Genomic DNA, 25,592 nt, shown 5'->3' with positions numbered 1-25,592 from the left:
CAAACGTTCACTTAAGACATAACCGATAATGTTTGCGCAAATACTCGCAAAGACGGATTTTTTTAAATACTGTAATTCTGTGTATATCGGGATCGCGCACTGTCTGAGAGGTCTTTGTGCACACGCTTCGGATCTATCAGTCAGCCCGAGTAAGATCGCTTTGTTTACATCCGCATGAATTTGAAAATCACATTTCATTGGTTCAGAATCATGCCATCGAGAATGCTTTATGAATATTCTCAAAGCTGGAATCCTGCGCTTTAAAACGATACCAAATTTGTGCTGAGAGGAAGCGCCAGTCAGCGAAAAGCGAGCAGAGTAAAATGGCAATTTTCACGGACAAGGAAAAGGTACTCCTAAAACTTACAAATAAAGATAGTTTTAGATGTTTAATTGCTATCTGGAGCATGGGGATCACTAGATGAGGGCTTAATGAACACATTTTTGTGAAAACTTCAAATTCGACCAAAACTTATATTTATCACTTGTTTTGCCTGAAGCTTGTATTTAGCCTGTGCACATTCCGACTCCTTTTGCCAGCACGGGTCACTCTCACATATAGGCTATATATAAATAAATTGTGTACTGTGTGTGTGGATGACCGTGTTCTACAGCCACAACCAAAGACCATTTTTGAGCCAGGAAAAACTCTGCTGTTATTATGAGAAGTTTTAAAATATTTTCAGTTCATTATGAAACCGTGGCGGCACAGATTAGACTTGACAGGCCATCCCTAAATTGTAATCATATCGTGGCATGTTTTGAGGTATCTGGAAATATCATATTGTTGGCTAGGAGAATCGATGTTATATCGTGACAAAACATTCGATTTAGAACACTAGTAAATACTGTATATTTTTGCTGGACATTTATTTGCATCTGATTCAAAATACATTTCTAAAAAGTAGAATTTTTTATTTACATTTTAATTTCTAACATATTGCCATGGTAAAAATTCTGGACTGCTTCTTTCTGTTGAGCCCTGTGCATACACATTCACACTTCACACAGCTTTTTTTCTCTATAGTAGAAGAAAATAAAGTGGAACCATTATAATAGTTACCTAGGACACCTATTTTTAGTGAAGTCTTGTGTTTCTGACACCTCTTCTTTAAAGCAGTGAGATGTTTTAGTCGATTCCAAATGGTTTGCTCTGCCTTTTCTCTGTCAAAAAAGAAACCCATTAAACCCTAAATCTGAAAGCAAATTGCACTTATTATACTCATTCTTTGCTTTAAAAAGCAGTTTTTCTTACCTTATGGAGCAAGTGACAAGTAGTACCACATCTGCCTGTACAAGAATATCAGATGAACAACATTAAAGCCTCGATGCAATTAACCATATTCTGCAATTCTGACTGTATCACACTCCTTACAAAAATTGACCATAGTAATCATAGTTTCAACAGATGTGTTTCAATATTGAATTTTTATTAGGGAAAGTTTGCAGTACCTCTGAAAGCTCATGTGTCCGAGAATATCCTGCTTTCTGAAGAATGGACCAAGCTGTTTCAGTGTCGCTGACATTCATCTGACAGCCATATGTCTCAAAATACACTGTAAGGCATTTCACATGTGTAGCATAAATATTCTCTAAGAAAGAATTTAGACTTCTAAATTAGTGTGACAAAATTACGTGTTAAGTTAAATATATCATATATATGTATATCATAAATATATCATATATTTTTAGTGACAAGTACACATTTCCATTGCCAACACTTAGTGTCAGATAACTTAAAGACATTGCTATTGCTACATTGCTATGCCATTGCTACACTTTATATGCTATGATGACTGCTCCACAGACTTCTTGTTGCAAATTTTGCTCACACACACACACACAAACCTGGAGATGGACACACTCACACCAACCTGGACCTGGAGATGGACACACACACTCAAACTCACTGACACACTCAAACACAGGCTCACACACTCAAACACAGGCTCACACACACTCACACATTCAAAAAGACTCACACACACAGATTCAAACACAGACATACACTCACACACACACAGTCAAACACAGACTCAGACACACACCAAACTGGACCTGGAGGTGGACACACACACACACACACACACACACACGCACACAAACAAACCTGGAGATTGAGGTGGACAAAAACCAACACACACCAACCTGAACCTGGAGATAATAATAATATAAAGTCTAGTCTGGTGGCTGTGATATATATAAACCTACCAACGTCCGTTGCCATGATTTTTGGAATGACTGATCGCGAGAGGAAAAAAATTACGTTGCGTCGCATAACATCGGTTAATGGAAACGCCGTCATTTCGCAGTAGTTGTTTATCGATATTTAGAAGAAAAAAAAAAAATCGCAAAAGTTTTGCGCGAATCTGTAATGGAAACGCGACAGCGCTTAACATAGACTAACTTCTCAGAGTTATGTTGAGCAACAGTGTTCATTACTAACCATTCAACTCCGGATTGATTCTGGAATCTTCGCTGGGGGAATTAGCATTAAGCACCGGCAACAATCCGTCCTCTAACTAACGCATGCTCATGTTTTGATTCAGATCGTGCTCGAAGAGGAGGGGCTAGTCGTAGCCTGGTAATACCAAACTCTGCTACTTCGCTTTGCTTCGTAGACAGAGTCTGGCATGGCATAATTGAAAAGCGTTCTCTTTCTCGCGGGGAGGCGCTTGTCGGAGGTTTAAAATCATTGGTTACCCGTAAGCCAATCACATAACGTTTGGTTATGGCGTGTGTTATGGCGTGTGTTATGCGCATGCTCAGCCGCATCTAACTTCCACTGTAAACACATGTGTGATGCGAAAACAAAACCATCGAGCAAAATACCGGAGTGAACATGGCTGTGAACGACTTTTGCAGATTATGTGAAGTAAATCTACGCATCCACGGTACAGTCAGCGTCTACGTCACGGCTCTCAGCCCGCCCTCTGTTCGTTGATTGGCCGGCTGTTTTCAGGCCGGGGGAAAACGGAAAGCTATTACGCTTTCTCAGACTGAATACAGAAGCGAAATGAAATTGACCGGAAGTAGGAAGTCTGACGTAGTCAGGCTAGGCTAGTCGTGCCTCCGTTGTCAGTTTGTGAGAGAGAGAGAGAGGGAGCAAGCAGCGCGCAGCTCTACAATAAAATACAATTTTACCCATATTAAAGAGTTAAAAAATCTGAATCAATCCGTGGCGGTCAGCGTTGATATTGTGGCGGGCCGCCACAAATTAATGAATGTATGGGAAACCCTGGGCAAGGTTTTTTTTTTTTTTTTTTTTTTTTAAGGAACACAATACTAACGCAATTAATGTCTAATGAAGGTTGGTTTAAAGCACTTAAAAAAAAAATCTAACTCTTTACATGTGACCTAATTAAACAATAATAAGTTTGTTAATTACAGTGACGATGAGTGAAGAACTCACCATTTCTAAATAGCCTATTAAAGGAGAACTCGCGTGAACTCGACAATCGACTACTGTGGACTTTGACCGAAAACAGGATGTAAATACAGGTATTTGCGCTGGCTTAAATAACATCATTTTTATTCTTATCTTTCACATCTACTGCAGTCAGATTCACTCGTGTTTATTTTTTGTCGTTGTTCTCTGTATTGACAGCACTCCAAATTTACAAAAAAAATGAGCTCAATGTTAAAATTGACCGGAGTTCTCCTTTAATAACCAAGAGAGTTTGCTATTGTTCGTTACGCAATTCCAAAGAGTGTGACGCCGGTTTCACACTGCATGCATTAGCACCCTGTTAGCAGTGCAGGAGCAGTGCATATGGTGAGCAGGAGCAGGAGACGCGCGTTTTGCTTTCACACTGGCAGCGTTTGTCACGCGCGCCTGAACTGCGGGTTTTGTACAGACAGAGTAGGCTACTCTATAATGGATAAGTTGGCATTGCTTTATTTCGTTTTCAAATACATTTAAGAGAAAATACTTGTCAAGAAGCTTATTTTATTAATAATTTCATTTATATAACTTTTGGTTCATCTTTGTTTTTATTGTTCGGGCAACAAGTTTGTTTTTCGACATTTGTTTTCTTTTTAAATTGTTTTTGGTCATTTGATTGACTGTTTAAAACACAACAGATATCATCAATGCGCTTTTTGGGTAAAACTGCGGTGTATTTTGGCCATGATCAATGCATTGTCACTTTAATTCAGCGTAAGCGGCACGTTAAAAATAGACTGGGCGCCGAAACTATCGCGGCACTGCTGTTCCTGCTCTGCTCCTGCTACGCGCTGCTGCGCCGCTGACGCTTGCGGTGTGAAACCGGCGTAAGGCCGGTGACACACTGGATGCGTGGCGTAAGCGTCTCAGCTGCGTGGCGTGTCCGTTTTTATTTCGGCTCCCATGTTAACAGGTTAGAGCTTGCACAATGCGTGCGTGACACGCGCGTCTCAAGGCCTATTTATACTTCTGCGTCGAACTGCCGCCGTAGCTACGTCGTAGGCTGTGTGTAGCGAGCGTACCCTACGGCGTACCCTGACGTGCACCTCTCCAAAAATGTAACAACGCGTCAATTCTACGCGGACACAAGCGCTGTGATTGGTCTGCCAGAACCCCTCCCTCGGGGTTTCACATGCTCCCTAGGTGCGCGTCAACAACACAGAAGTATAAATTAAAACCAACACGTTGCCTACGGCGTATAGGCTCCGGCGTAGGTCCGACGCAGAAGTATAATGAGGCCTTCAGGCACGGCTCGAGCCGCGCGGAAAACGCGTGCATGCTAGAAATAGAACCGACGCCTATTTTTCATGCGACACGCAAGCGTCTTGGAAGCGTTTCCAAGCAAAATTGAATAGGAAAAGATGTTTATATGACATTTTGACACGAATTCATATTAATAAATGTCATTTTGATGTTTGAAAGTGTCTAGGGTTTGACATAAATGCAAATATAAATGCAATTTAAAAAAATATTATCGATTTTCAAATACTGCACCTGTCAATACTGAACGAAATATTCTATAGTCTATATTGCCGTCATCACTGCCGACGTTGTCTTTGCTGCTATATATTTATGTTTAACATGAAGTATAGGCCTTCCACAACTCTCTCCCCATGTGTCAAATATATCACCAATATGTCACCTAGCAGCAGCAGCGCCGCGTCAGACACGCTTCTGGTGTGCAAAGACATGGAAAACGCGACGCAGCCGCCCGCCACGCAGCTGACACGCAACAGAAACGCCACGCTCACGCCACGCATCCAGTGTGTCACCGGCCTAAGTGGCGCAGCAAAAATAGACTCGGCGCCGAAACGATCGCTGCACTGTTGCTCCTGCTCTGCTCCTGCTACGCGCTGCCTCTGCGTGCGGTGTGAATGCACTCATTGAATAACATGGACGGCGAAAAAAATATGCGCTGCTCACGAGCCGCTGACGCTTGCGGTGTGAAACCGGCGTGATGCTACTCTTAAAGGAGTCATGACCTGTAATTTTCACTTTTCCACGAGAATCAATGTATGTTATGATTGCCTAACGATTATACACTGGCCGGGAAGCCGATATTTAAAAGTGAAGCGTTTGTTTACCCCTGGGTTCGTAAACCAGCCCACGTGCACGCGCACTCAAATACGAGATTTTAATTTCTGCCCCGACTTGACGTCAAGACGGGGCAGGATATACCATATATGGACACCGCAGACCTATGCTGCAGGAAGCCCGCCCTGCCTCTCTCCCCCTCATATTCAGTCGCGAAAGATGCAGAAACGTAGTGCACACGTGAGTTGCTCTGTTGTTGACTGCCAGAATCAACATGTAAATGTGTTTTCTCTCCCAAGAACGGACCAAGCTGTCAGGGACCAGTGGATTAAATTCATTTTTAATGACGCGGTTCCTACAACCCTTCCCACTGGCTTAACGTTAGGTGTCTGTGCTAATCATTTTACGCCGGAATCGTTCACAAATTTGGGGCAATATCAGGCGAAGAATTGTATATTATATAACTATGACAACATATAATTGTATTGATTTTTTTATAGAATAGATAAGGATAGATAAATAAAACAAACAGTCAAGTAATAATAAACATAAAGAAAAAGATCACGTTACATGTCTGTAGAAGAAAAATATTGAATGTCTAAAAAACCACAACGTGAAACAAGGCAAAAACACCACATGATAGCAAACGTTGATCTCAATAACCACTGTAAGCTGATAAAAAAAGTAGACTACATCTCCGTTAATGTAATCTACATTAAATAAAAGGTATAATGTATGTCTCAGTCAAAATGATTGTCTTTACCATTCAGAGACATCTTGATGTAGACGTCCTTCCATCGACTCTACATCTTCCCTTCCAGCTCAGGTTCAGAGTCTGGCTCATACATATACGGTTGAATTCCGTAGGTCGCGGCCAGGTCGGGTTCATTCACAACTTGCGCCATGATGTTATTTTGGAATGATATGCTGAAGTTACCTGCGGTGTTAACCCCCCTCCTTCCTGCCACCAATCAACGCGCCCCTCATCTGCATTATTAAAATGACCGTCCACGACAGCCAAAATATCGCATCAGATCTCGCGAGACAATAATGCCTTCAGAAGTAAGGGTCAGAGGAGCTCTGTGTTTATTTTTTTTCCACTTTTCTTTTTTAGAAGGGCCTGAAAGACTATAATAGAGCGTGGGTATCCAAGGTAATACTAGGTTATGACTCCTTTAAAAAAAAACTCTAATTCAGTGGGAATCATCATGGATGATCTTTGTCGTAACATTTTCTTTGATAATGTTAATGTTTTAAAACGTACTCGGTTACTAACGTAACCTCTGTTCTCTCTAGAGAGGGAACGAGTATTGCGTAAGCTAGCTTACGCTGCGGGAAAGTCTCCTTTCACGAGATACTGAAGCCAAAAATTATCCTAATTTTTTAAAACTTGTCAACGCAGTGCGGCAGCCTGCAGACCTAGGGCAAGCGAATCGCGTGCCCATTGGCTGCTCTGCGGCAACTGCAGCAGCCTATGGCTGAGCCTTGCGCGTGACGTCACGTCCAATGAGCGCGCTTGGCGCGCTTAGTGCGTCACAGCCCGTCATTAGGGGTGTGGCTTAGAGTATATAAGCAAGGAACAGAGGCTGCTTCGCTGGTTTCTGTCGCATGAAGCGAAAATGAGCTCGTGGCGAGAGCACGGCGGGTTACGCAATACTCGTTCCCTCTCTAGAGAGAACAGAGGTTACGTTAGTAACCGAGTACGTTCTCTTACGAGAGGTTCTCTCGTATTGCGTAAGCTAGCTTACGCTGCGGGAACACCTTTGTCAACGCCGTGCGCGCGCCCAGCATCCTGAATGAATCCCGTGGGAAGCCCAGGGAACGCGAAGCGGAGCTGGGCGGCCAAGATACCACGGTACACAAGCACATAATATGGGGCAGGGAGCGGCACAGCCGGTCCAACTAACACTTCCATATAGTGTAGCTCAACCAGTAGAGCTAAATCAGCAGCGTAGCCCGCGCACAGACAGTGGGCTGGCTTACGTGAGACTTAGACTGATAGCACTTTGGCCTGCAAAGCGGGAACTTCCAGGTTGTAAAACCTAACAAATGTGGAGGGGGAGGCCCAGCCTGCCGCTGCACAAATGTCATGAATGGGAATCCCACTGGACCACGCCCACGATGAGGCCATGCCTCTGGTGGAGTGTGCCCGAATGCCCAAGGGGCACTGCAGGTTTTTAGATGCGTAAGCAGCTGCGATAGCATCGACTATCCATCTGGACAGAGTGTGTTTCGAGGCGGCGAGACCCTTGGTGCGCCCACCAAACGAAACAAAAAGCTGCTCTGAACGCCTGAAGGCGGCGGAGCGCGAAATATAGCTTCTCAGCGCCCTAACTGGGCAGAGGAGGTGACTATCTGCCTCGCAGCCAGTAATCGGCAGGGCTGAAAGGGAAATGACCTGCGCTCTGAAGGGAGTGCCCAAAATTTTTGGGACGTACCCATGCCTTGGTCTGAGAATAACTTTAGAGTCATTAGGTCCGAACTCGAGGCACGCAGCGTTAGTGGATAACGCGTGAAGGTCTCCCACACGTTTTACTGAAGACAGTGCTATCAGAAAAACGGTTTTGAGCGTGAGGTATTTCATATCCACAGTTTCTAACGGTTCAAAGGGATGTGCTTTCAGTGCGTCTAAGACCAGTGAAAGATCCCACATAGGAACCGAAGGGGGTCGCGGGGGGTTCATCCTCCTCGCTCCTCTAAGGAAGCGGATGACCAACTCGTTCCTTCCTAATGCGCGGCCCGGCTCTGAAACAGAGAGCGCTGAAATGGCCGCGACATAGACTTTGAGCGTGGAGGGGGACCTGCCCGCGTCCAGTAGCTCTTGAAGGAAACACAATACTTGCGAGACCCCACATGTCTGTGGATTGAGCCCTTTGGTAGTGCACCATTTGTTAAACACAGACCATTTAGACGTGTAGAGCCGCCTCGTGGAGGGGGCTCTAGATTGTATGATCGTGTTCATCACCCCTTCTGGTAGATCAGCATGTAGTTGTTGAGGCTCCACGCATGCAGAGACCAGTGCTCTGGGTGGGGATGCCAAATCGAGCCGCGGGCTTGAGAGAGAAGGTCTCTCCGCACCGGAATCGGCCAGGGGGCTGAGTCTGCCAATTGTATGAGTTCCGGGAACCAAGCTTGGTTCTCCCAGAACGGGGCTATGAGGAGCACTGTGTGGCGCGCTTTCCTGACTCTCTCGATGACCTGAGGCAGCAGAGAGACTGGCGGAAACGCATATAGCGGGCCGCTGGGCCAAGACTGGGCCAGCGCGTCCTCGCTCTTTGAAAAGAACGCTGGGCAGTGTGCGTTGTCTTTTGACGCAAAGAGGTCGACTTTCGCTCTGCCAAAGCGGCGCCACAGCGACTGGACTGTTTGGGGGTGTAGAGACCACTCCCCAGGGGGAACGTTGTCCCTGGACAGTCTGTCGGGGCCCTCGTTCAGATGGCCAGGCACATGCGATGCTCTCAGAGAGCGCAGAGAGTGCTGAGCCCATACGAGGAGGCGTTCCGTCAGGGCGCAGAGTCGCTTTGATCTGACACCGCCCTGGCGGTTCACATAGGCCACTACTGAAGTGTTGTCCGTGCGGACTAGAACATGGTGACCACGGAGGAAAGGGAGGAAGTGCATGAGCGCTTTCTCGACCGCGAGCATCTCTAGACAGTTTATGTGTAGGAGATTCTCCTGGTCTGACCAGTGGCCAAAGACCGGTCTGCCTTCGAAGAGCGCTCCCCAACCTAGGTTGGACGCGTCTGTAGAGACAACTTTCCGGTGTGAAACCACTCCCATATTCACTCCCGTGTGATACCATTCGGCTGCTAGCCAGGGCTGCAGGGCTGAGACACAGACCTGAGTCACTCTGATTAGCGAGCCGCCGGTCGCCCAGGCTCGATGGGATACGCGCGTTCTCAGCCAGCGTTGAAGCGGGCGCATGCGCAGTAAACCCAACTGAAGCACTGCTGCAGCTGAGGCCATATGCCCCAGAATGCGCTGAAATGCCTTCAGGGGAACCCGGTTGCCTTCTTTGAAGGATGCAGCGAGGCGCTGGATGCGGCGCGCGCGCTGCTCCGTCAATCTGGCCGTCATCGCCACCGAGTCCAGTTCTATTCCGAGAAAGGAAATCGACTGCCGGGGCGAGAGCGAGCTCTTTGTCCAGTTGACCGCTAGACCCAAAACCTCCAGGTGGTCGAGTAGCGCTGTTCTGTGAGACACAAGTTCTGTCTCTGACTGCGCTAGAACGAGCCAATCGTCCAAGTAGTTCAGAATTCGCATTCCCTGACTCCTCAGGGGAGCGAGAGCCGTGTCCATGCATTTCGTAAATGTACGGGGTGCTAAAGACAGGCCGAACGGCAGGACTGTGTATTGATAAGCTCGACCGTCGAAGGCGAATCTCAAAAATGGCCTGTGACGGGGAGTTATCTGGATCTGGAAATAAGCGTCTTTCAGATCGAGAGAGATAAACCAGTCTCCTGGGCGAATTTGCGCGAGGATCTGTCTGGTTGTAATCATCCTGAACGGCCGTCTCATGAGGGCTTTGTTCAGATGTCTCAGATCTAAAATAGGTCTTAATGCTCCGTCCTTCTTGGGAACGAGGAAGTAACGGCTGTAAAAGCCTGACTCGCTCAGGGAAGGATGCACCTGTTCTATGGCCCCTTTTCGCAGCAGCTTTGTTATCTCTGCTTGAAGCAGATGTGCTGTTTCCAAACTCACTTTCGTTTCCGTCTGCGCTAGAAAGCGCGGAGGGCGACGAGCAAATTGGAGCGAATAACCGTGTCTTATGGTGTTGAGCACCCATTCTGACGCGCCCTGAATAGCCTCCCATGCTTTTGCATGCATAGCTAGGGGTCGAATGGTCTCTGGGTTCAGATCGCCGCGTTGCGCGGGATGGGGAACCTGTATCAGAGAAGACGGGGCGGCGCGCGCGCCGCCGATGCTCGGACACGAGGGCAGAAGAACAGGGCTGGCCGACTGTGCAGAATTTAGTAGCTCGATCTCGGACGATGGAGCGTGAACTGCTGTCAAACAACCCAGGCGCGAGGGCGGCGTGGGGATTATGGTGTCTGAAAGTGGGCGCGCGTGCTCGTGAGCTGGCGCGGGATATGCACTTATGACACGGCCAGTGTTTGGGGGCTTTATGAGGTTTGCAACCTGTCTGGCGGAGCGGGCAGTGGGCAGGTGTGAGCACAGGGTTGTGGGCACATTTCCTACACTTGATGCTCGAGCGGAAAGTTTCCGCTTTAAGAGATAGCGCTCTGGACGCGTTGCCATGGGAACCTGGTCTGTGTGAGGCAGTGAGCACACGGGAGTGGGCACTTTTTCTACACTTAATACCCCTGCGGCTTGAGCCGTAGCAATTTGAGGTAACTGAGTGACAGAGCGAGCAGCGAGTAGTTGTGAGCACGGAAGTGTGGGCACTTTTACTACATTTAGTACTCGAGCGGTGTGAGGCCGCTTTATGAGAGAGCGCTCTGGGCGCGTTACCATGGGGATTGTACTTGTGTGAAGCAGTGAGCACATGGGTGTGGGCACATTTTCTACACTTAAAGCACTTATACTCTTTTTGAGATTTATCTGGGTCGCCGTGAAAACGGCGTTTGTGTGCAGGCGAGCGAGTGTAAATACTGGCTCGTTGGCTGCGGTGTGTGCTGCTGCAGTAGCCTGAACATAGGGGACTGACAGAGCTGTGCGTTTTGATGGCGGTCCGGCCGTAGCGGGACTCAACCATCTTTTCCTCCTTGCGGATGCTAGGAGGACTTCGCGGGCTCGGGCTTCAACGCGATCTTGGACCGCGGGCCCCGTGGGGGCGGCGGTCTGTGACGGCTGGTCGAGCGCGACCTGGGGCGATTGCCCTGGCGTCGCTGCGAAGCGCTGGGGGGCCTGGAAGAGCGCTGGTTAGAGCTGCGCACAGGAGGCTGAGTTTGAGGGCGGCCTGTGGCTGAGCTCGAACGGCGGCGCAGGAAGAGGTCCATCGCCTGCGACGCCTTCTGTACCTCAGAGAACCGATCCACAATTCCGCTGACCGCAGGGCCAAAGAGGCCGGTGGGCGAGAGTGGTGCGTTCAGAAATACAGCGCGCTCTGACTCACTCATGTCCGCGAGCGTCAACCATAGATGTCTGTCGATGACGGTGAGCGCGGCCATGGATCTGCCGATGGCTTGAGCAGCGGTCTTGGTAGCGCGCAGCGCGAGATCCGTAGCGCTGCGGAGATCGGTTAAGGCAGACTGATCCGAGCCCTTCTCGTCCAGTTCACGGAGGAGGTCGGCTTGAAGGATCTGAAGAATAGCCATTGAGTGCAGGGCGGAAGCAGCCTGGCCGGAGGCGGCGAAAGCGCGGCCGGCGAGAGCTGAGGTGGTCCTGCAGGCTTTAGACGGCAGGGCAGACTTTGAGCGCCATCTAGCAGACGGCGGGCAAAGGTGCGTTGCCACAGCATCCTCAACGGCGGGGATGCCGTTATAGCCGTTCTCGGCGGCTCCGTCCACCTGGGAGAGAGCCGAGGAGACTGGCGAGCGGAGTCTGGTGGAGAACGGAGCGTTCCAGGACTTAGAGAGCTCGGCGTGGAGCTCAGGCAGGAAGGGTGCTGACCTAGAGGCAGGCGCAGGGCGGCGGCTAGGCAGAAAAAACCCGTCAAGGCGATTGTGCTCCGGCTCCTTAGGTGGGGACCAATCCAGTCCCATTCTCTCGACCGCTAAAGTGAGGAGGCGGAGAAGCTCTGCGTCAACACTAGCGCGGGTTCGAGAAGACTCCAGAGTAGAGGGGGCGGAGCGGTGAGAGCCCGACCACTCCTCGCTGTCAGACGCGAGCAGAGAGCAGCTGTCAGCGGCATCATCTGCATCATCCCCCAGGGCGACGGCAGTGCGGGCAGTGGCCGGCCGCTGCGCGTCGGAGAAGGGTGGGGGGGAAGGAGAGAGCGAGGCTCGCGGGAGAGGTTCCGGCGAGCGCTCAGCTGTAGCGTCCAGTTCCGGCGGCCTTTGAGAGCGACGTTTCTTCTTTCGTGGCCCGGAAGAAGCGGCCGGAGAAGATGGAGTTTCTTCGAATTTAGCGAGTCGAGCCCGTAGGGTCGACATCGGTAACTCCTCACACTGTTCGCAGCCGCCCTCGGAGAGAGCGCGAACAGCGTGGTCAAAACCCAGGCAGAGAGCGCACAGCACGTGGCGGTCTCCGTCGCTGAGCGAGGCTCTGCACGAGCCACAGGATGTGCGAGGCATTTGAAACAACGCCTCGCGCTCTTTTAGATGCAAGTGTGTCGCGGCGGACACACACACACACAACACAGAGCAGAAAAAAGGATATATGTGCCGGATGGCGCAGCAGGCAGGGAAGGCTGAAGGCGGCGAGCGGCCGGCGTCCTCAGGCTGAGATCCTCGGCGTGCTGGTCGCTGGATTCAACGGCGGCTTCCTCGGAGATCAGCGATGCGAAGAGCTTCGCTGAAGAGACAGAAATCAGCGAAGCAGCCTCTGTTCCTTGCTTATATACTCTAAGCCACACCCCTAATGACGGGCTGTGACGCACTAAGCGCGCCAAGCGCGCTCATTGGACGTGACGTCACGCGCAAGGCTCAGCCATAGGCTGCTGCAGTTGCCGCAGAGCAGCCAATGGGCACGCGATTCGCTTGCCCTAGGTCTGCAGGCTGCCGCACTGCGTTGACAAGTTTTAAAAAATTAGGATAATTTTTGGCTTCAGTATCTCGTGAAAGGAGACTTTCCCGCAGCGTAAGCTAGCTTACGCAATACGAGAGAACCTCTCGTAAGAGAACAAAAATGTAGCAATAAGGATTTAAGAAATGCTCTTTGTTCTGTGTATTTTCCTGCAGCAAGATTCTTTTGGTCTTCTTTATTTGGTATCTCTTGGGTCAAAGCATGGAAATTGCCAAATAAGTTTTGTGTTAATAACAAGTGTTTTACATAATACTTCACAGAATTTACTCTGCTAAGCATGTTTTGGAAAGATTTAAGCTTAATATTTCATTTACCTGTGAATGTTGTGCACAGTGCACTAAAAAAAAAAAAAAAAAAATTTCATACTGTATACTGTTTTTTTCACTGTATCTACTCAAGATTATTTTGGAAAGATTTAGAAACCTTTATCAGTAGAAAACTGAAGTGTATGATAGAAATGTGTGTATTTGATGTGCTTTTTTATACCCAGAATGACAATTTGGTATGTAAAGAACAACATAATATACAGTTATTTATTTTATTAGGAAAATATCATATATAAAAAGAAGTGGGCTCAATGCAAACCAATTTTTCATATTTAAAATGGCTTTAAAGTATATGTAAATCTTTTGGAACAAACAAAAAACAAAAGCGCTGAAAACATGTAATGCTTTGAACGTACTGGATTTTATGTAATTTTTCTATTTTTTATTTCAATTTTTTTTTCTCTCTTTCATTTCCTGGCAGCTAATGTTAATGTAATAATGTGAATATGTAATACCTCTTGTTCGCATGGCATTGAATAAATTATATATATATATATATATATATATATACATATATATATATACATATATATATATCCTATTAATAAGACTATATTAAGTGTAGAGACTACAATTAATTAGGAATTAACTATAAAATAGTAGTTTGCAAATGATTTGCAAGTACTTTATTACTGTATACTACCATGATGGCTTTTTATTGCTGTGATCTAATAATTATTTCTATTGCAAAGCATAAATAAGACAATAACTAAAAATGAGTTTTGTATATCATTTATCCATCAGACACTATAGTAGAACCTGTCGATTTATATATATATATATATATTTTTAAATCCATACCTTTCTGTGAATGTGCTGTTGTGTCTTCAGTAACGTAGTACTCCTCATATTCCTCATTGCAGTCATAATGGCTCTTGTCAGAACTCTTGATGAAGTCCTGAAAACTGGGACCACTTGCCAGTTTACTCTTTAGCTGCACTGCTCTGCTTTGACTGGTAATAGAAGATTCAGAGCAATAATATCGGTGATATGTGTCTCTGTAAAGGCGTCGAGACAAACATTTCATAAGGGCAAATCTAAAGAGTCTGAAACTGCTGCTGCTGCTTCTGTTCATGTCTCACTCACTTATGAACACACTTAACAGCTAAAAAACGGCAAACGCATCACTGACCCATGACGCTAAAATAAACGATTTATTAGTGATGTGACGTTCGGCACTGAGGCTTCGAAGCTTGTATCAAAAAACGAAACATCTCACATTGAAGCAGTGTATCGGAGCTTGATTCGTTTTGCCATAACCACGTGATCTGTGACGTCTGAAGCTTCGTTTCCACACACAGTCACGTGACTGCTTCGTATTCAGATTCAAAAATAGCGTGAACCCCTTGAGCAGGTTTCGAGTGTCATGCTCTTCGGTAGTAGTAAATACAAAAAGAAATAGACTTAGCCCTCACACTGTTGAACAAGTCCTGTTCCTTAATAAAAATCTTTAATTTCTTAAATTACCCACAAAATAAAATGTCACCTCCCTAGTTTACAAGCACTTCACCATTCCACGTTCATTTTATTTTATTTTGACTATATAGCCTATGCCTACATGAGCCTTGCCTATTAACTCATACGATTAGGACTGAGGCTAAAGTTTATGTGAATAAGGCTGCATTTGTTGATCAAAGCAGATTTATAAGAATTGTTTCTGTTCAAGTTCATTTGTCCCATTTATAAAAAAAAATCTTCATAAATTAATTCATAGAGTTGTTTGTTCATACATTGCGTAAGAACTACATCAGCACTTACACATGAATTATGAGGATTCATTTGATTGCTTTGTGGTTTACAGAGCACAAAGTGATTTATTACATAAAAAAAAAATGGATTGGTCTTCTGGGACAGAAAGGCAGCTTTTCCACCTTTTGACCACAAGATGTCATTAGTGTGCAACGTGTTGAAAAGATGTAAATTACGATGTAAATATGGCGACGCCACTGAAATATTTCAAAATAAGAGCCAGGCTATAGTATCAGCAAAATAATACCATATAGTTGCTAGAGTTATTTTTTTACTACTGTAAGATAACATACATAATATTAGAGCCTCTCTCTAAAAACTTCCAGATTCTCTATTTTTTATTATTATTATTTAGATTTTTTTTTTTTTTTATAATAGTGATGGCTAATACCATGGGCAGCTGAGTTAAGCCAAAAATAATCTTTACAATGAAAATTGGCATCCAATCTTTCTACAAAATTCTGACTATAAATTGTTAACTTCTCTATTTGCAAAAAGTTGTAAACCCTGTCTGGAAGATATTATTTCAGTAGCAGAATCAGGTTTTATTGTAGACACATATCTAAAATTATATTTGTCTTGTATTGGATATGATGGATTATTCAGATTTTATTGAAGAAAGTGCCATTATTTGTTCCTACACTGTAAAAATAAAAGGTGCCTGGAGGAACCTTTTGGGGTTCTTCACTTTGCCACACCGGCGGAACCGTCTGTAGATCCTCTAGGCACCCTTTAAAAAGGGGCGGTTCTCTGAGGAACCACACAGCTTATATTAGGCACTGTGTGGAACCTAATATAATGAATTTGAATTTGAATATTGATATTATGAATTTAATTTCATGTTGTTACTATGGTTACCTTTGACTTCTATTATAATAAACAAATTGAACCAAATACAAAATAAGAATTGTTTATTACATATTTGATATTCATTTTTATACATACATTTCCATGCACATGGGAAAAAAAAGCTAACTATAGATTAATATCAATGAATACACAAAAAAAATAGAATAATACATAAGCAACATGAATAATCAACCATGTATATACAATAGATAAACAAGAAAAGACATCTCAACAAAATGCATGGAAACACATGTTCCATGAAATAAATCAATGTAAAAAAAATTACATTTTGACTAATTAAAAATGTCCATCTTTACTTAACTTTAAAACATTTGTGTTTCAGTCCGATGGTAAGTCTGACATCACTGTTTCCAAGTCCAAAAGCTCTATCAGATGCCAAAAACAAACAACAAACAGTGCTAATATACACTCATTGTGCTGTAATATTCCTGAAAATTATGATCCTACCCTTTATCTCTATACCGAAATCTCTGATGGTTAGTTATTCAGCTATTTTGAATCATAAAATGTTGAAGTCTGGGATGCCGTTAGACTGGAGACTGTAATGTACACTATGGCTTTTGAAAAGCTTAAATGTGTGACTTGAATCAACAGTGTTCATAAATGGTTGTTGAGTATTCTCATGAAACAAGATAGAAGAAGTAGAGGCTTCGACCCGGACACAGTATTAAGGTGCAGTAAAATTATCTGTTGTTCTGTGAATGTTCACTGGCGAATTCCAGTCATTTCAATAAGAATCCACACGATCAGCAATTTCGTTTGTGGTAAAAATGTCACTATGGGACCAAGTTGGTGTGAGGTACTTAAAGAGTTAGAAAAGTGAAAATGCACAGCAGATTCATTTTCCGTTTGTTTTTCCTCTTTTCTGGTGGATGATCCAGGCACTTCAATGATTTTCAGGTCTACAGGAGGATTTTTATTCTTGTTCAAACTTGTATTTCAGCTTACCGAGATCCCTGAAAAGTACAAAATTTACTGTTAGTAAGGTTATTAAAGTGATAGTTGTGAAATTTAAATAATTTCCTCAGCCTAGTGACGTTCCAAACCTGTTTGACTTTCTGTCTGTGAACCCAAAAGCAGATCTCAGGCATAATGCAACCCCTGTCACCGTTCGCTTTCACTGCATGAAACACAAGCAGAAAAAAATTGTGTAATTCATTCATGAAACCATTCTTATGTACACTTGTCTAGCTCAGTTCAATGCAACAATTTATGTAAAAATGGTTAAGCTCCAAAAATGTCCCAGAAAAGATCCTAAAAATAATCAATGAGTTCACAACTCATGTGTTATGGGTTGTGTTGTAAGTCTTCTGAAGCCATATAATAGCTTTTTCCTTCTTTTTCTTTTTTGTCGAAAAAGACTAAACTTGAAGTTATAATTCAGAGTTAAAATGTAGCCTATATTCAATATATTCAAATGCAAATGATAAAGATATTATAAAAAATGCATAGCATTATTTGTGAACCAAACCTGTGATATTATTTTTCTGAGGAACATGAATGAGATTTGAGAGCATGAGGGAAGATTTTCAGAGAATAACTGATTAAAAAACACAAGTACACAGTCAAACAATACAATTTCACACAGAGAAAGTTCATAGTAATAAAGTACTTGCATGTGGTGCAGGTAACTTACTGTAATTCAGTGTTGCCACTGAAATGTTCAGATTATTTTAGAAATGTAATGGTTGTTCTGGGGAAACAAAAGAACAAAGTTGATTATTCACAACATAATATTTATTGACCAGTAAATGGCTTTAAAATGGTATGTGAGAGAATGAGGGAACATGTAAGTTAGGCTAGTAAGTAAAGTTAGGCTAAACAAAAACAGACCAAACTATATTAACCTGCTTTTGTTATTCATAACAAACGCCAATGACAACAGCAGGAATCAGCTAAATTAGTTAGGCTATATCAGCAATTTGAAGACACAGTTGTACAGAATATGTTGAATTGAATGACTAAATCAATCAAGACAATAAGTCAATAATTTCCATTTGTTCATTAATGTTAGATCAACGTAGCATCGCGGCTAAAACCTTCATATCAGATACTGTGCAATAAACGAGTGGTAAACATTAATTATATTTATTTGGCGAGTTGTGAGTATTTGGCGAGTTACCTTGTAATGGAGAGCCGTACAAACGCGGAAGCTCTGATGAGAGGACTGGAGCCGTAACTTTCTAACCCGATGACGTCGATCAGCTGAGCTTTGTTGCGCGCGAGCAGCGCGAGCATCACTGAAGCGACGACAGCAGATAGCAGCAGTTTCGTGACAGAATAAAACTTTTCTCCTCCTGGTTCTTCTTCTTCATATTATTAATATTATTATTATTTAGTGTTGTTGTGTAAGGTTTAAATTACTTAATAAAATAGGCTTATACTAAATAAATGTAAGCTACCCAAGTGAAAAAGACGTAGGCTACTGTTAAATGTATTAAAAATGCATTAAAGTATATTTGTATTGTAGGTCTACTAAAAACACACTCAAGTACATTTTTAATACATTTAATAGTACGTCTTTTTCACCTGCCTACTGAATCAAACTTAAGTAGCCTATAATAATAATAATAATAATAATAATAGGATAATAATAATCTTATTCTGGCCTCACTGAACCATTGGGTTCCTCCAGATGCTGGCTTTAGCATAAGAGATCTTCCAGGAACCACTTAAATGTTAAAAGATCTTCCAATAACCCTTTTATCGCATTCAAGTTCCTCTATTTTCCCCCAAAGCACTTCGAGGTCTCATGGTAATGAAAAGGTGACTCCAGAACCTCTGAACTAAATACAAAGTGCTTAAAGGATCCCATAAGTTCCAGCAAGAACCTCAAAGTTTGTCAATGCTCCTCCAGTAACCCTACTATAGGAGAAAGAGCTTTGAGGCACCTAAATTACATTTTGAAGTTCCTTGAGTATCCGACAGGATATTTGAGGCTCCTTTAGTTTTTACAGTGTAGACTTTTATAAGGCATTTGACTCTAGTCAAATCAAGTCACCCATATAGTGCTTATACAATACAGATTGTTTCAAAGCAGCTTTACATGGATACACAGAAAAATAATGATTCAATGATGCAAACAGAATTCAATTCTGCTGTAAAGCAGGTCTAAAAAGAAAATAGTGTCATTCATCAGCTGAGGCCAGTTTGGTGTTCATTCAGTTCAAGGACTGTGTAAAGTTCATCAAATATAAAATTAGTTCAAATCAACTATAAAGCAGCTCTGTAGAAAACATTGATGCCATCTCCCAGCTCAGCCAAAATCAATAATATTGCTGAATATTAAGTGTCCCCGACTAAGCAAGCCAGAGGTGACAGTGGCAAGGAACCCAAACATATTCAGTGACAGAAATGGAGAAAAAAAATCTTGGGAGGAACCAAACTCAGTCGGGGGGCCAGTTCTCCTCGTGATTATGATTCCAGGCTGCATCACAACTCAGATTGAGGATTGGTATCATTCAGAATATTTCATTCAGTTCCTTTTGCTTAAAGATTGGGATACATTATGCCGGCATATGGTGGGGAGGAGTCAAAGCTAACCATAGGGGTCTGTGCAGAGGACTTGTCTGGTTCTCGTGGTCTTTGCCGAGGATCTGTGCCGATGGCTGTCATGTCGACGAGATCTTCACTGTCTGTTTCACTGATCTGTCTCTAGGGTGCTTCTAGTTGTCATGGTCTCTGCTGACATTCCGGGCAGTTATGGCCGTCACTTTATTGAGCATGAATTTACATATACAGCTTACATAAATTTGGATTAAAATGTAAAAATAGGGTCAGAACAATAAACAAATGTATAAACAGCAGTGTTTCCCCGGCAGAAGGAACATCTGCATTTTGTACTTAAAAGAGGTATTCGACATACCAATTTCCCCCTTTTGTGCAGCAGAACTATTGAAATTGTATCAATGCTGAAGGTATAAGAATTGGTGATAATGTTATTTTAATCTCTCAGCTAGAACACTTGTATTTTTCTTAAAGAAGAAAACCAGGTTCTGAGCATTCTGAAAGGACTGGAACTTTTTACAAAAGCTTCAGGCCATCAAAACAGACAAGAGTGAGATACTAACTGTTCATGTGAGACAAAACCCTTATCATTGGAATGAAGGTCAAGCAGTCAGTGATATCTCAGAATTACAATTAACAAATCGCAGAGGGAAAGACTGGATGACAATTCTAATCCTAAGCTTCAAAATACACTGACTTTTTTAGATGCATGGGTTCCAAGCAGAGTGCGAATTACCACACCATAATTGGGGGGTACAGCTCCTTCACTTCTTCTATGACCATCATGGTCCACTACCATATCAATCCCCACTGTGATCGCCAAGTGCAACATGTGTTGTGCAACACACATACAAGGTCTAAACATGCGACAAACTGATAATCAGTAGGCTACAGTTTATCTCATTGTTATTATATATCCAAAAGAGAACTGTTTTGATCAACTCCCAAAAGTTAGAAGTTAAGTGCACTGAAATACCATTCTAATTACTAGTAAAAGTAATATCTTTACAAGAAGCCTATTGCCTATTTCAGGGTTTTTCCTGGCTCAAAATGAGGCGGAGGTGGTAAAATCATAATTTATTTTAATAATAAGATAATTAAATGTGTATTTTTTTGTAGATCATCATATAGCCTAATGTGTTTCCCACATTTTTTTGTTGGTGGAGATTGGTATCTCTAGGGGGATCTGGGGGCATGCTCCCTCAGAAGAAAATTTGTACATTTTAAAGATAAATTCATTAATCTGGTGCACTTTGAGTCACCCGAATCCACTATTAAAAATAAATAATCCATCCGCAAACCGCCCATATTCTTTGATTTAGATATCTGCATCTCATCACATTACAATTATTCAAATTCTTAGTGTTAAGCATGATAATATGGTAACATATCACAAGTAGGCTGATTTAAAATGAACATTTATTTAAAATAAAAGTTCTTCTTTTGGCAAAATTACATTTCTGTAAAAAGCCTAAACAGAGGCTTTACTCCCTTCAAGCTTAAATTGTCAATGTTTCATTACATCACTGTTTGAAAACACTTTTTTGTACCTTTATAAAGGGCATTTTACCCTAATTTTATTAAATGTATGCTCCATCTTTTATTTCAAATTCTTAAATTTGATAAATATATTCAATTAAAATAATTAGACACTATAGGTTGTTACCAATAAAATTAAATAATTTACATTGAAAAATTATAATTGTATTAAATTAGATTATTTTTAATATTTTTGAATATACAAATAAGGAATGTTGAAAAGAATGATACTTTATGAAACTAGCGTTTTGTCATTCAACGTTGACACTTGCTTGAGAAGTTGAAGTCGTTCGCTATCTCCGTTGCTTCTAGGCACGGTGGTTAAAAATGGTACGGTCCACAATAGGGGTGTCTGAAATCGCTTTACATTAAAATGTTCCTACAGTGAAAATAGGAGTTGACTTATATTGTAACTGTAATTATATTTTTTTCACAATATCAGAAAAATTATCTGACCCCCCCAAAACTGATATTTCTGTTCCTTTGGGGGATACCCCATGTAATTCAAACTATGGTTCCAAGGAAGGACACGCACTCAAAGGCTGATGGAAACTCAAGAATGGTTTACCCTGGTCCCTGCCTTATCATTATATGTAAAAAAATAAATAATAATTATATGCTGAAAAAAAGAACGGCAACCTCAGGTGACTCTATTTCGTTTGAATTTATTTGGAAAAAGAAGAAGAAAAGAAGACAAAACAAATCTCAATTTAGAGATCAGTGGCAATCTAAAAATCCAATAGGGAAACCAATTTTAATATTACTCAAATAGAGTTTTTGAGGGTAATTAATGGTGTATCACCTAAGCTTCTACATCTTATTAAATCATCAATACAATACTATGGAGTAAAAGAAGAAACTCCCCGCTTAATGTTGAATTGATTTGTTAGACAAAAATGCAATAACATATCAGGAGAACATTAGGCTATACTGATCCCAAAGCAATGGTTTCATGGAACATTGAATTTTATCCTTTATTATCCTCTTACATATAACATAACTATAACAAAACTATTCTGGACTGATGTGGAACATTTAATTAAGATTAAATTGATCCATGCTTTTGACAATGATACTGTCACAGGGGGTTGCGGGAAGGCAAACAGAGACAAGGATATATTTTCAAAAATGAAGGTTTAATGTAATTAAACACAGGACACCAGAACAGGTAGCAACACACACTAAATATAACGAAGATCGGACCAAGACTGACTGAACAGATGGAACTTAAATACAAACACAGATGACACTGATTAACGGAACACAGGTGATACAGATGACGATGATGACTAAACAGGTGATACAACTGAACTGATAATGACAGTAACCATGGAAACGAAGGAGTGGCGGGAAAAGAACAACGGAAAACAGGAACAAATCAAAACACAAACTAAAAGTCCAAATATACACTGACATGTGACATTACCTCCACCTCCCAGAAGGTGCGACCTCGCACAATAGATAGACCAACTGTGGAGGGAGGAAGACGAAGAGCAGGTGAAGGGCAGACAGAAGGCAGGACGGACCAGGGCAGAGCAGACGGTGCATGCTGGGAGCCAGGGCGGAGCAGGCGGAGGGAGGAGCCATGGTGGAGGCAGGGCAGGCGACTCCAGGGGGCCGACTGACGGAGGCGGAGCAGGTGGAAGAGGATACCCGGATGGAGCCGGAGAGCCGACTAGCCAAGGCGATCCTGAGGATCCCGAGGAACATGGTGTAAGTTCACGCTCAATCGGCCCAATGGAGGCATCCGGTCAATGGAGAAGGCCTCTGCGTGTTACTGTCTTTCCACGTGGCAAAGTAATTTTGATTAAATGCAATACATTTTCTCATATGTATTCTCTCATTATTTCATCTGACTCCATAAATGAAAAGGTTTTAATGATATCTGCATTATTAAATGTGAGCAAATGTTCGACTATTCCTTTTAACTCTTTAATGAAAACAATGTTAGAGTCCGGTAGAATAAAATCAAATGTTTACAATTTATTATGTCAGGTAAATGTATCATGCCAATTTCACAATCAGTTCAAAGATAATCAATACAATAACATCGAATGCTCTAGAATAAAGAGAAAAGATGCGAACCTATAACATTAGGAAATACATGATGCTGAGAGTTTCGGGACTCTCAGCATTCACGGGCTGATCTGAGGTACAGAATCGCACCGATCTTCTAGTTGCATTTCATTATATAGACAGAAACTTCTTTCACATGGAAACATCTGCTAACAATGGGAATTTACATTCAGAGTTGACACCTTTTCGGGGTAGTAGACCATTTGTCTAGAGACCACCTTCCTTTGTGTGCCAGTTATCTCTAAACTCTTAAAAACCTTATTACCTTTTGTTTTACTTATTTGGGAATGAGACACTTGTACCAGTCGCACTGAGACATTTCAAATGATACTAAACATGTATAATACTCGATGATAATTATTTACATTAAAACATATCGATTCTTGTGTGAGTTTTGGTGATCTCAGCATGAGGGAGAAGGAGTGGGGGATGAGGAGAAGAAATGTAGATTAGGATGATTCGGAGGTGAGACTTTAGTCTCAATGGTGCCAAGAGTGAGTTCAAATGTTAATTTCCTTTGTTCTCTCAGAGAGTAGCTCTCTCTTACAGTTCTTCCAGTCTTACAATGGCGATGCAGGCGGCTCTGGCGTCCGAGGCGCAGGTGGGTATCCAGAAGGCCGCGGTGGAGCCGGAGCGACAGAGGACCAAGGTGGAGCTGGAGGGAGTGAGGAGCCCAATGGAGCCAGAGGGCCAGAGGGCCAAAGGGACGAGGCGAAGCCAGAGGAGTGTAGTCCCGAGGCGAGGGCAGGCCGACGAACAACCAAGGCATAGCCGGGGGGACGAGGGAGCCCGGTGGAGCTGATGGACTGATGGGTCACGGTGGAGATGAGAGAGGAGTCAAGGTGAAGCTAATGGACTGACGGGCCGAGATGGAGTCCTGGTCGCGGAAGCCGGAGACCGGGGATCCATCAAGTTCAGGAACAGGCTTAGGCTCAGGAACCATCTCAGGCTCAGATTCTGGAATGGAGACAGACACAGGCTCTGGGACAGACACAGGCTCGGGGAACAGGAACAGGTCTAGGAACATGAACAGTTCTTGGGGCAGGAACAGGTCTAGGGACAGGAACAGGTCTTGGGACAGGAACAGGCTCTGAAGTGGCGGCGGCCATCCTGGCTGAAGGCTCAGGCGGTGTGGTGTGGTGTCGGCGGCGAGGTGGCGGCCAACTTTGCTGAGGGCTCCACAGGCATGACGTGAAAAAGCTCTAGAAGGGCAGTCTCGGTGGGACGAGACTCTGGAAGGGCGGTCTCGGCGGCTGCTGGTGATGGTGGTTGTTTTCTGGATCAGGACACAACGCTCACCAAACACCTGCCGATGGCTTCTCTCCAGTTCAGTCCATTGGGAGGTCGGTGACCTGGTGGAAATTGGCCCCGATCCAGAAGAGCAGCTTGAGGGTTTCATCTTCGAGGGGGCCAGTGACGGCTCGACAAACAAAGTTCTCCACGAATGAGAGAGAGCCTTAAAAACGTAGGTTGCCCAAGGCACAGCTGCACCATATCCAAAGCTCTTTCTAAGCACAGGATATTAAGTGTTGAATCTCTCATATGTTACCTTTAATGTATAATTTTATATAGCTGCCTTGAGAATTCACAAATCACAGGCAAAATATCATGTTTTAAAGACTGTTTGATAAGTATCTCACAGACACTGTGCCTGTTCCCTGAATTACTTTTGAGAAATAGAAAAAAAAATATTACACTAGAAAAATGAAAAAAAAATTGTTTTTGAACTTTAGATTGCTTTCATACCAAGCAATAATTGTACACATTGTGTCCAGATCTTTGGCAGACGCCTGGACAGACACAAGACACTAGAAAAACACTGTTGGTTTTAATTATTAATTATTTCTGGTCTGCTGGAACCTAAACAAATGATTACAGGTTAACTCTTTTTAACTCCTCAGAAACTATATCAGCTCCAGCAAGAGAAATCTTTATAATTAAACTGTTCTAGCACCACAGGATGATGAGACCCAACTTACAATTTTTTTTTTTTTATTACCAGCCAGCCACAAAAGACCTTTCGTACATGACATTCGCATGGGAAAGTGGAAATTACAATAAAAAAAGAAAGAAAAGAAAATTACGATAATGACAAATGCAGCTGCAGAGATTGAACCACTGAAGAAAATTTTGTATACATGTAAAAATTCAGAATTTGTATCTGTTCTTTCCTTCAGCATAATCTACAGAAAACGCTTCAAATTGTAGTGGACTATTCCTTAAGAATATAGCGCATATCATTGTTGCACATGCGTATGTTCCATAGCATGGAGGGGGGAGGGGGGATGGGGAGGGGGAGGGGGGCAGAGGGAGGTGAGGTGATTCCTAACTGCTCTCTTTAAACCCTCTTTTTCACCTGATAAAAGAAGCTGAGAATGAAACCAAATCCTGAGTGAGAA

The 25,592-nt window shown here is 43.2% G+C and overlaps 1 protein-coding gene and 1 long non-coding RNA gene across 4 annotated transcripts in view; both read right to left on the bottom strand.

Moving 5' to 3' along the window:
- The window catches only part of cdk5rap1 (CDK5 regulatory subunit associated protein 1), a 130,661-nt gene extending 115,908 nt beyond the window's left edge, over positions 1–14,753 (bottom strand). For 2 of the 3 annotated variants that reach the window (XM_084395276.1, XM_084395277.1), the window contains exons 1-4: positions 14,254–14,671; positions 1,453–1,556; positions 1,256–1,290; positions 1,064–1,164 (exon numbers count right to left, since the gene is read on the bottom strand). In XM_084395276.1, coding sequence (XP_084251402.1) covers positions 1,064–1,164; positions 1,256–1,290; positions 1,453–1,556; positions 14,254–14,527 — 514 coding nt within the window. In that variant the 5' untranslated portion in view covers positions 14,528–14,671. Of the gene's footprint in view, positions 1–1,063; positions 1,165–1,255; positions 1,291–1,452; positions 1,557–14,253 lie in introns of all 3 variants that reach the window. The other variant, XM_084395278.1, reaches the window with a different exon arrangement.
- A 1,342-nt stretch (positions 14,754–16,095) lies between these two features.
- On the bottom strand, positions 16,096–18,273 carry LOC311282291. The gene is made up of 4 exons (XR_014625914.1): positions 18,194–18,273; positions 17,708–17,764; positions 17,118–17,191; positions 16,096–17,027 (listed from the first exon to the last, which is right to left on the bottom strand). It is a non-coding gene; the product is annotated as an uncharacterized lncRNA (long non-coding RNA).
- Positions 18,274–25,592: the final 7,319 nt, after the last annotated feature.

Source organism: Rutilus rutilus (genome assembly GCF_951802725.1).
Source record: "Rutilus rutilus genome assembly, chromosome: 22".
Taxonomy (NCBI): domain Eukaryota; kingdom Metazoa; phylum Chordata; class Actinopteri; order Cypriniformes; family Leuciscidae; genus Rutilus; species Rutilus rutilus.
The sequence above is the reverse complement of the archived record's forward strand: the minus strand, read 5'-3'. Positions and strand labels throughout refer to the sequence as shown.